Below are 12,119 nucleotides of genomic sequence, written 5' to 3'. Positions count from 1 at the left end.
AGTTCTTCCACACCGATCTCGACAAACCATTTCTGTATGGACCTCGCTTTGTGCACGGAAGCATTGTCATGCTGAAACAGAAAATGTCCTTCTCCAAACTGTTGCTACAAAATTGGAAGCAGAATCGTCTAGAATGTCATTGTATGCTGTAGCGTTAATATTTCCCTTCACTGGAACTAAGGGGCCTAGCCCGAACCATGAAAAACAGCCTTGGACCATTATTCCTCCTCCACCAAACTTTCTCCTGGCATTCGCCAAACCCAGATTCGTCCGTCGGACTGCAAGATGGTGAAGAGTGATTCTTAGGCTTGTGTGCGCCTGCTCGGCCATGGAAACCCATTTTATAAAGCTTCCGACGAACAGGTCTTGTGGTCCAGTTCTGTGAGCTTGTGGGGCCTTACCACTTAGCGGCTGAGCCGTTGTTGCTCCTAGACATTTCCACTTCACAATAACAGCACTCACAGTTGACCGGGGACAGCTCTAGCAGGGCAGAAATTTGTATATATGTACCTGGTGAGGTGATTTGAGCTCAGACGGTGCTCTGGTGAACAGGAAGTGTAGCAGGGTGCTGTATGGAATCAGATCCCCCACGGCTGGACTGCTGGCTATCAGCTCACTGTTCTGGAACAGCAGGGGCCTACAAAACACACACACACACACACACACACCTCAGCTACATTGAGGTGTCTAGCCTAAATAACGTGTTCATTGTGTTACACCATTAGCCTTTACCCATCATCTTTAAACCATTACCCTAGCGTCTAAGTAGAGGCAGACGGCAGGGAGACCGAGAGAATTACAGCTCTCTAACCCTCCAATAATGACTAACATCTTCATTAAGAGCCACTCTCACTCTGGAAACTACCGCTGCTATTGAGGCGTTCCCCATCTCATCAAAGGTTTACCAGGAATAGGTTGTGCATAATAACTGATGTAATAACTATGCATAACTAATGCGTCATACATGTGTAACAAGCAGTGATGTAATAACATACCTGAAAGATCTCAGCAGGCGGTAGGGTTTCCCCAGCTCAGACACTCTCCTACAGAGAGGGGCGACGGCCAGCTCCATCTAAAAACACAGAGAAGAAAAAGCAAAGTGAGAACACGAATATAGAGTTACTTGGTGAACTTCAAGATGCACAGAAAAACCCGAGAGACAGACAAACAGCGAAGGAGAGCTGACAGGCAGGTACGGAGAGAGATACCGATCATACCCTCACATACAACCCTCACATACAGCCCTTCTCCTCACCTGAGCGAAGTCAGCCGCCAATCTCATCTTGCCTCCCTCCCCTAGGGGGCGCAGCAGGCTGGCGTGGCGGATGAACAGTGTGATGCAGCGCTGGGCGATGCTCTCTGTGTTGTCGTATATGAAGTCGACACACTGGAAGTGGCGGAAGTAGTCCGCCATCACGCGGCCCACGAAGCCCTGTAGCTCCCGCATGTACAGAGAGCAGGGCACGTCCGGCTTCCCCGGGGTGGACATAGACCTGCACACAGAGACAGAAATATCTGTCTGTGATTGCTTAGATAAGACCGCACCACAACAAACAGGGCAAATCCTTCAACGCTTATGCACACGCACACACACACAGGTTAGTATAGGTCACTGACTAAAGGTCTGACTCATAACCTTGAACCTCAGGCCATTAAGTGACTACGCACTATACCTGTGTGTGTGTGTGTGTGTGTGGGTATGCGTGTGCTGCGAGTCGGCTAAGTCCCAGCAGGGCCTTGTCTGTGTAAGTTCAGAGAGCGGAAAGCAGTCTAGTCTGTATTCAGAGTGCTGAATGTCAATCTGAGCTCTCGGTCTCTGTATGTATGGCCGTGACAGAATAACCAGCGGGTGCCAGGGGCCGATAACATTTAGCCAGCGGCAGGAGGCTATAGTACTGACGCAGGGACCCTTTGTGTGGCTCTGTCTAACGGGACCCTGCTAGCTGTGTGTGTGTGTGTGTGAGTCTGTGTCGTGACTGCAAAGCCCCAAGACTAACTGAGTCTACAGGTCCATTGGGAGCCTCTCAATTGTACAGAGACGAGTCTGGGTAATATGAATGGACCACGGCATGAATGGAGGGAAAATATCTGAATGCAACTGTAGAGGGTCTAGAGACGAAGGGTCCCTAAACTTTTCACTCAGGCCCCCTTCCAGCACTGGGAACCCCCCACGCTGCGCGCACCACAAACTGTTCACATCCCTCTTGTTGGCCAAGAGAACACTTTGCAGGTTTAAAGCTTATTTCCTGCAATTCTACACATTTTGCCGTATCTAATGTGTACTCGTGTGATATTTGAGTGACTCGAACACTACTACAAAATCTATGGGCTAGAAAACCTAGCAAGAAAACGTTAGCTGACATGGGCTAGTTGACCTGTGCACTTCTGACCAAGTTGTAAATCGCTCTCTAAGGTATGACTGACATGACGTATACTGATGATGCACTACCCAATGGAGAAATGTCACCTTGTGCACCTAAGAGGGTGCGCCCCACAGTTTGGGAACCACTGGTCTAGACCATAAAGACCCTGTTAAATGAATTCCTAATTCTATGGTCTAGACTGGTTCTACCTGTGTGTGCACACATTGACAAGTGAGCTGCTGGTCTCACAGCTAGGTTCCACAGGGCATCCATGGATGCTTGCTGATTCAGACTTGACCTTCTTACAAAATGAAACCTCCCAGCCTTTTTTATCACGTCAATATCACCGCTGTGACTCGAATCCTGCAACAGCTACTCTGCCACTGTGTCCCTATGGCTATCTGGGAAACGGTCAGTGGGGTCAATGGCTCAGGGAGACTTGGATGGTAGCGTGACTAAGAGTTCACTCAGAGGACGTGTGAGGAACAGGGTGTGTGTGTTAGAACTAGTTTTACGATGGTCACTGCAAGGAGCTCCCTCTGCACAACACAAGAGCAAGTGTGTGTGTGTGTGTGTGTGTGTGTGCGCAAGTGTATTTGTTGGGGAGAAAGGGGGCAGGGGTGAGTTCAGCCACTTAGCCACATTGTGTTTATCTGACCATGAAAAGGTCATTTGGACAGGGGGCTGAAGAAACAACGCACACACACACAGGATTCTATACAAGAGCAGAGCGGTGTGTGTAGAACAGTAGATAGCCTGAGGATGTGTGTATGAGTGTGTAAATGTCAAGCTCAGGGGAAAGAGAGAAACATTTTGTAAATGTAAATTAGCAACAGATGCTGTTTGGTGCCTGGTGAAACAGAGAGACAATCAGATAATAGTATCACAGACAACGTATTGTCACATATAAAGCTCTGTAGCACTATGTCACCAAGCCCACCTGTAAACATGACCCTTTAAACAACTTAAACTCCAACCGTACTCCTAGAATGTTACAACTAGCTTGAGGAGTGTGGTGTCTTAAAGTGTGTGTGTGTGTGTGTGTGTGTATACTAACCCAGAGAAGTCTTCCTGATGCATAGTGATGATGATGGCTTCTATGGAGTCACTGACCGACAGCAGCAGAGGCTGTACTGCACTGGCCATCAGAGCCTGTACTCCCTACACGCACGCACACGCAAGAGAGTGCATCATTTAACAAGGCATAAGACGGGTTGTGTGTCACAACTCTGAAACAGCTCAGTCAGACAATGACATCTCAAATATCAGTGGACACACAATGATGAACTGAACAAACAGGACCATAACTTCTTGCATCTGCAGGCCAGGTACATAGCTGAAGGGCACAGTGCCCACAGGGACACACCTGATTCACTTAAGTCTGCCATTGCCTAGCAACCCAAACAGACTGGTGGTCTTGGCTGCATGAATGCGATTTGCTGATAAGCGGACGTTTGCAGTGAGCTTTAGGATAGGAGCTCTGTGCACGTGACATGTCAGACGAGAGAGGAAGAGCGTGGGTGTATGTGTGTGTGTGATGTTCGTATTTGTGTGTGTGTGTGTGTGTGTGAGACTGTGTGTGTGTTTGGGCATGTGTGTGTGTGTGTGTGTCGGTCGCGGGGTTCGGAGTGGGGCCGCCAGTTTATCGTTCGCTCCATCTTTAGATCAATCTAAACTCAATAGACCTGACCCAGTGTGTGTGTGCGCGTTTGTGTTTGTGCCCGTCAGCTAAGCCCCTGCCAATGATAGATAACCAGATCTCTGTTCAGATCTCCTCTCTAAACTCCTTCACAACAAAGTTAACAATGTCCCCTCCGCTGTGTGTGGCGTGGGGGATTGGCGGAACGCAGAGAGAAACAAGCCTCCGACCATTTTCCCGGTTACAACAAAATACCTTTGTGAGAGAAAGCGAGTGATTGCCAAAGAAGTCTACACACTCCACTCAGTGTTTACCGTTTTATCATCCAGAATGAGATGCATCAGAAATAGCAATGTTTTGTTTGGTTTCCATAACTCAGTTCCAAGTTCCAAAAGTGCCCATTCAAACCCCATAATGAAAAGTCAACAGCATAATCCACCACCATCTGCACATCAGATAGAATGGAGAGAAAAAGAAGAGGGGAAGACTAGAGAGGAGAGGAGGAGGAAATCAGCAGAGAAGAACGATAGAGGAGGAGAGAGGAGAAAACTGTAGAGAGAAGTATGGGAGGAGACGAGTGTCTGTCTTACCTCGAGTGAAGCAGTGAGAGCATGTTCAGCAGCCGGAGGACATGACCCCAATCCTGATATCACCTGAGAACACACACACACACACACACAAAAAAAGGTCAAAGGTTAGGTTACAGTGAAACCTGACAAACACTATTCATCTTTTTTTCCCACATACCCCTCCCATATTCTTATTACATATCCCTCCCATAACAGTTATTACAGCATTTATCCTCCCTCCTTGCTCTCCAATCCTCCACGTCCCTCCTTCCATCCCATCCTTCTCCCACCCTCCCTCCCTCCTAAAATAACCAGCCGTTCTTGCTGAAACGGCCTCACTGCTTTCAAATGGTTACATTTTGACAACCTCCCAGGCCACTAAATATTTGATGGCAGAGTAATCTCCTTTTATGCCACTATTAATCACACAGGCCCCAGCACCAGGACACATCATACATCTTTAATGGGCCATATGAAGGAATAAGTTTCCCCCCCATCTCTCCCTCTAACTCTCTCTCTGGTTCCCACTTCCGTGCTCTCTCTTTCTCTGCCTCTCTCGACATCTGACTCCCTTCCTTGTCATCCCTCTCTCTCTCTTTACTCTTCTCTCTCTCTCTCTCCTTCTCTCTCTCCCCTTCTCTCCCTCCCCTGCAGCTAGTTTACTTTGGGTGATGAGATACATTAACTCTAGAAATAATTGGTTGTCAGCATTTTCCCATCAAACCCTTGTGACATCAGATGACCAGCACACACACACACACGCACGCACACACACACACACACTCTTCTGCGTGAACTCGTAGTCACGCTACCATCCCAGTCTCCCTATAATATGTAATATAACATGTAAAACATAGCGTAGCCGTGTAAAACATAACGTAGCCGTGTAAAACATAGCGTAGCCGTGTAAAACATAACGTAGCCGTGTAAAACATAGCGTAGCCGTGTAAAACATAGCGTAGCCGTGTGAAACATAGCGTAGCCGTGTGAAACATAACGTAGCCGTGTAAAACATAACGTAGCCGTGTAAAACATAACGTAGCCGTGTAAAACATAACGTAGCCGTGTAAAACATAACGTAGCCGTGTAAAACATAACGTAGACGTGTAAAACATAACGTAGCCGTGTAAAACATAACGTAGCCGTGTAAAACATAACGTAGCCGTGTAAAACATAATGTAGACGTGTAAAACATAACGTAGCCGTGTAAAACATAACATAGCCGTGTAAAACATAACGTAGACGTGTAAAACATAATGTAGACGTGTAAAACATAACGTAGCCGTGTAAAACACAATGTAGCCATGTAAAACATAACATAGCCGTGTAAAACATAACGTAGCCGTGTAAAACATAATGTAGACGTGTAAAACATAATGTAGCCATGTAAAAAGAACACAAGTGTAATGTGGTGTGTGTGTATGACCGTGTGTGTGTTACTTTAGCAACAGCCTGGTGTAGTCTGTAGAGGGAGTTGACCACCGCCATGTTCCTCCTCTGACCTTCTGTTAGAGGCCCTATCACCTGACTGGCATCCCCCTGGGTAGATAGCTGGAGAGAAAGAGAGAGTGAGAGAAGAAGGGAAGGATGGAGGGAGAGAAATAGAGGAAGAGAGAGAGAGAGAGAAATAGGTGGAGAGAAGAGAGAGAGAAAAAGTCAGGACACCTGTAGTACTCAGTAGACACACAGCAGCAGTGAGAGCAAGGGCACACAGCCAGGATCCAGCTCCCACTGCTATAGCAGAGCAAGGAGGGGCCCGGGAACAACACATACAAATGGGACAGGAGCCAGGATCCAGCTGTAGTAGCAGTTTGGGCTGCTGTCTCCTGGCCATGTTCCACAGACGGATAGGGACACCTCACCACCTCTCACCTCAGAGGTGATAACAAGCAGGTCACACACACACCTGGGGAAATTAGAGGCTCCCTATCTGAGATGGCCATCTCAGGAAGACGAATAGAGAGGAATTGGGGCCATCTCAGGAAGACGAAGAGAGAGGAATTGGGGCCATCTCAGGAAGACAGAGAGAGAGGAATTGGGGCCATCTCAGGAAGACAGAGAGAGAGGAATTGGGGCCATCTCAGGAAGACAGAGCGAGAGAGAAAAAGCGAGAGACAACATGTGCAAAGTGGTGCCATAGCAACGGTCTAAAAATGGCAAAGCAACAGTTAACTATAGCTTTAGAGTGTAGTTGTGTGGATGGCAAACACGCACACACAGAGGCGCACACACATTGACATTCATGACACATGCACGTGCCCACACACACGCACAGAGAGGTGTCAGGATACCAGCACCGAAGTAGCTTCCTGTTCACACCTGAGTATGTCTGTGTTTGTGTGAGTGAGTGTGTGAGAGTGACTGTAGATCAGGCCTGTGTGTGTCGCATCTCAGTGTGTGTGCGCGTGTGTGTCCGAGTGTATATTTAGAGCTTGGGGTGTCTGTGGAGGAGGCTCCAACCTACTAATAAAACTTAGTTAGTCACTGTTAACTTAGAAGCATGTTTTTGTACCCTTCCCATTGATGAGTATTTTTATTTATTGAATCAATTTAGAATAAGGCTGTAACGTAACAAAATGTGGAAAAGGGGAAGGGGTCTGAATACTTTCCGAATGCACTGTAATTAGAGGGTTGTAGGCATAAAACAAATAATAATAATATTGAAGTAAAAAAAAAAAAAAAAAAAAAAAAGTAACCAATTCAGACCTTTACAATTAAGTTAGCAGACTTCATGAGTGGGTAATGAAGACAAATAAAACAAAGATGATATGATTGCTGTAGGACCAATAGCACTTAATCCATTATCTTAATTCTTTATTAGCAATACACTTTAAAAGACCTTAAACCAAAATGTGCCATCCTTTAAGTGCTCTATACTCTTTACCAAAAAACAAGAAGAGGGCATGTGCAAAAAGCCTATACTCTTATATAATAATTCATCACTGCCTGTAGGGAAAGTCCTCCCTGGGAGATACATTCAGTAGCCTAAGCCGAGGGAGACAGGAATCAACAGGAAGAAAAACAAGCAAAAGCTAAAAAAGTTATTGTGTAGTAGCCCAAACTGGGATAGCTAACCCATATGTGTAGTTGTCCAAATAGATTCAATCTTTTTTTACCTCCCCTTTTCTCCATCATTTCGTCATATCCAATTACGATCTTGTCTCATCGCTGAAACTCCCCAATGGGCTCGGCACAGGCGAAGGTCGAGTCGTGTGTCCTCCGAAACATGACCCACCAAACCGCGCTCCTTCACACCTGCCCGCTTAAACCGGAAGCCAGCCAGACCAATTTGTCGGAGGAAACAGTGTTTAACTGACGACTGAAGTCATCCTGCAGGTGCCTGGCCCGCCACAAGGAGTCGCTAGAGCGTGATGAGCCAAGTAAAGTCAAGCCAAGTCTTTTGGGGTATGCCTGTGTGTACGCCAGTAGTTGAAACTGACAGCTCTGGGGCATTCAACATGTCAACCTCTCACAAATACAAGTAGTGATGAAGTCAATTGACATGCATATTATTAATGTTATCTCTCTGTGTACATCCAAGGGCCAGCCGTGTTGCCCTGTTCTGAGACAAAACTAGGGCCTGTAGGACCTGCCTTGTTGATAGTGCTATTAAGAAGTTAGAGCTGTGCTTTATTATGGACAGACTTCTCCCCATTTTAGCTACTATTGTATAAATATGTTTTGACCATGGCAGTTTACAATCCAGGGTTACTCCAAGCAGCTCAATTTACACATGATTTATTACAAGATGTAAGTGAGGTTTAGGGTTTAGTGAATGACTTGTCCCAAATACAATGTTTTTAGTAAAAAAATAAACTTATTCCTTGCCACCCACTCTGAAACTAACTGCGGATCTTAGTTAAGTGTTGCAGTCATTTCAGTCGCTGTAGTACAGTTGCTGACTTGTATAGTGTTGAGTCATCCGCATACATAGACACATCTTAGTTTGGATCTGGATACTGCTTCAAGCTAATTTCTGCAGCATTAGTAAAGATGTGAACAATAAATGTTGCTGATTTCATTCCTGTGCAGTTTGTAACTACCCTGGTAGGTTGACTGATAGCCTGATCCAGGTTGCTGGCACTGGTTACAGTTTGAAGCTTTTTCTTAAAATGGTCAGTTTGATGATAGCCAGTCAATATTTAAAATCACCCAGAAAATATACCTCTGTTGATATCACATATATTATTAAGCATTTCACACGTTATCCAGATACTGACTGTTAGCACTTGGTGGTCTATAGCAGCTTCCCTCAAGAATGGGCTTTAGGTGAGGCAGATGAACCTGTAGCCATATTACTTCAACAGTATTTAACATAAGATCCTCTATAAGCTTTACAGGAATGTGGTTCTGAATATAAACAGGAACACCTCCACCATTGGCATTTCTGTCTTTTCTGTAAATGTTATAACCTTGTATTGCTACCTCTGTATCATCGAATTTATTAACTGAGTGAGTTTCAGAGTCAAAACATGAATGTCATCTGTTACCAGCAAATTATTGATTTCAGCAATCTTGCTCTTTAAAAGTGCTTTCCTCGCCATCTTATATAAGCATGCCCCCATTCAAAAAATGTAGAACTAACAACAGATATAGCCCTTGGTTCACCCCAGATTTGACTGCCCTTGACCAACACAAAAACATCCTGTGGGGTTCTGCATTAGCATCGAATAGCCCCCTGCAACTTTTCAGGGAAGCCAGGAACCAATATACTCAGTCATTAATTTGCATCCTGTAGCACTGATTCCAAAAAGGTTTTGGGACACTGTAAAGTCCATGGAGACTAAGAGCACCTCCTCCCAGCTGCCCACTGCACTGAATCTAGGAAACACTGTCACCACCGATAAATGGGTGTGAGCCAGAGTGGACAGATGTGTCTCTACACATCTTTTATTTGTTCATGTTCAGGTCAACTCTACATTTTGAAGACTACATTAGTAGGCAGGAGGAACCACTCACAGACACTGTGTCTGTGTCCCTAATGACACCATATTCCCCATATATAGTACACTACTTTTGACCAGAGCCCTATGGGTCACTAACCCAGCCACTAGCCTCTTCAGTAACCCCCCTCATCTGACTAGCCAAGCAGCCCACTGATGATGACCATTGATTCATAGCAGGGAAATTCTGAATGAACACTGACGACTATGGGCTGAGAGAGACATGCTCGGTCTGACCGGTCTGTACTATTCTACCCCCCTCTATTCTCTTCTCCTCCTCCCCTCTCATCAAATCAAGTCAAATCAAACTTTATTTGTGACATGCGCCGAATACAACAGTTGTAGACTTTACCGGGAAATGCTTATTTACAAGCCCTTAACCAACAGTGCAGTACAAGAAGAGTTTAGGAAATATTTACCAAATAAACTAAAGAATTATAAAAAATTTGGAATTAAAAAAATTATAAAAATCTCCCCTCATATCCTCTCCTTGCGCCACTGAAACTCACTGCCATACAGGGCTGCCACTTAGCCACAGAACAGGGTTTGACTGATGAACAATTGGATGTTGTGGTGACCTACCAGCTGCTCAGACTTGACACAGAAGAGCTGGACGGTCTTGGCAGCGTTCTTGGCCACTGCCAGAGTCAGACTGGTGTCTACCGATGCCACGTTCAGCTCACTGAGGACACACACATAATAATATAACATGTAGGACAATGGAAAGAACAGGATCAGGGCAGGATCAGCAAAAAAAGTGAGATGACCAACAGATGTAAGAAATAATATTTCTGCTTTTTTTCTGAGAATTTTGTCTGAGTAGGGAACAGTGTTTGTGTAGGTGTGTACCTGGTGATGGTCTTGATGATGCTGTCCAGTTCGTCGTGGGAGGGGGGGTTGCGTCCCCCCATGGGGAACACCAGGTTGATGGGGTCAAACAGACGAGACAGAGACTTGGAGAGGTACGCTGCCTCGTAGGGCTGCAGAGAGTCCTTCAAAGCCTTCTCTGGACTACACACAGACACATGTTATTTATCTCATGAATGTGTTTACAAACTATATACAGCGATTGTTCATTATTTTCCTGGTTTTAAACAAAGTTCTACATTTGGGAACATGCCTAGAGGCCAGATTATCGGTCTATTTACACATCTCTCACACACTGATCTAGACCCACAGCGAGCGCACAGTGGACTGGTCTGTGGCACTGGAGCGAGATGAAGACATCAGTAGTGACAGGCTCTGGCAGGCCTACCCTCTCTTCCAACTCTCTCTCTCCCTTGCGCGCTCTCTCGTTTCTCTCACACTGATGAAATGGGGAAGAGGTAGAGAAACCCAAGCTAACAGCAGCCTGTAGGGCCGTCAAGCTTGCGCACACACACACACACACACACACACACACACACACACAGCTGTATGCACTTCTCCAGCAGCGCTCCAATCTTTGGTTCATCTGGCCAGTCATTTTATGCACCACAATTCATCAGACAGGGCGCTTATTGATTAATGGTGCTCTCTCGTTAACTGAAATGTAGCTCAATGAGAACAATGACGACAAGTGCCTTTCGCACACGAGCAAATGTGCATTCAATGTTTGTTCTCCATCTCATCACCACTCCTCTGCATGATTTTGCTCCCTCATATACCTCCCTGTGTCAACCAGCCGATTCATCCATCTCTTCCCACCCCGGCACTTCTCCGTCTGGGCTTTTTCACACCACCTCCTTTCATTCTATTCCCTCACTTTATCCGTTCTGCAGCTCTCTATCAGCTTGTTAGTGTACCCTCTTTCCATGCACCTCTCTCCCTCCGTCCGTCCGTCCATCCATCCCCTCTCCCTCCCTTCATCCCCCTCTCTGCCCAACCACAGCCACAACAGACACCTTGAGTAACAGAGGCAATTTGGCCCACAGCAGCGCCCGTAATTACAAGTTTAAACACTGAGACAACACACAGGCTGACAGCTCTACATCAGAGAGCAAACAGAGAGACGAAGCGAGAAAGAGTGTATGGGGTAGAGCGAGACAGGCAGAGCAAGGAAATGAAAGAGAAGTAGAGAGCGGGACGGAGAGAGGGACCCAAGAGAGAAGAGAGTAATAGAGAGAGGGAGATTTAATGGAGTCAGGGAGATAACCTGGGCCTGCTCCCAGTGGCTCTCATGTACCCATGGTTAATCAACACTGACTCAACTTGACTGAGTGCCAGGGGGATAACCAGCAGGGCCAGGCGCTGTAGCCTGGCACAGGATCTCCTACTGGGAAACAGGGAGCAGCAAGGGCCCCTGGCTGGGCCTGGAGCTCCACACCATTAGGTTAATGTGTGACTCATATCAGGCTCCAGCAGTTACAGACATACGCTATAGTGTACAGGAGCCATTTCCACCTGTCTGGTCACCTAGCCATCACAACACAATTTAAACACTCAAGTTGTTGCATCTGTCACAAATATAGTTGCTTATTCCAGACATCTACCGGCAGGATAGGGATATGTCAGGCCTGAAGTTCACCCAGTAGAGAGGGCCTACGTCCCAAATAGCACCCTATTCTATGGCTGTCCCTGACAAAAAATATATATATCTTGGTCGACGAGAGTAGTCTGTTCTTTA

At 46.2% G+C, this 12,119-nt stretch overlaps 1 protein-coding gene across 1 annotated transcript in view; it reads right to left on the bottom strand.

Moving 5' to 3' along the window:
* cog5 (component of oligomeric golgi complex 5) overlaps positions 1–12,119 on the bottom strand; it is an 84,934-nt gene that overhangs the window by 1,526 nt on the left and 71,289 nt on the right. Inside the window, exons 13-20 of the mRNA XM_042298068.1 lie at positions 10,364–10,525; positions 10,097–10,196; positions 6,012–6,122; positions 4,593–4,655; positions 3,421–3,524; positions 1,256–1,493; positions 996–1,072; positions 511–637 (exon numbers count right to left, since the gene is read on the bottom strand). Of these exons, the coding sequence (XP_042154002.1) occupies positions 511–637; positions 996–1,072; positions 1,256–1,493; positions 3,421–3,524; positions 4,593–4,655; positions 6,012–6,122; positions 10,097–10,196; positions 10,364–10,525 (982 nt within the window). The remainder of the gene's footprint in view (positions 1–510; positions 638–995; positions 1,073–1,255; positions 1,494–3,420; positions 3,525–4,592; positions 4,656–6,011; positions 6,123–10,096; positions 10,197–10,363; positions 10,526–12,119) is intronic.

The sequence above is a fragment of the Oncorhynchus tshawytscha genome, linkage group LG15 (genome assembly GCF_018296145.1).
Source record: "Oncorhynchus tshawytscha isolate Ot180627B linkage group LG15, Otsh_v2.0, whole genome shotgun sequence".
NCBI lineage: Eukaryota > Metazoa > Chordata > Actinopteri > Salmoniformes > Salmonidae > Oncorhynchus > Oncorhynchus tshawytscha.
This window is presented reverse-complemented; position numbering and strand designations above follow the sequence as displayed.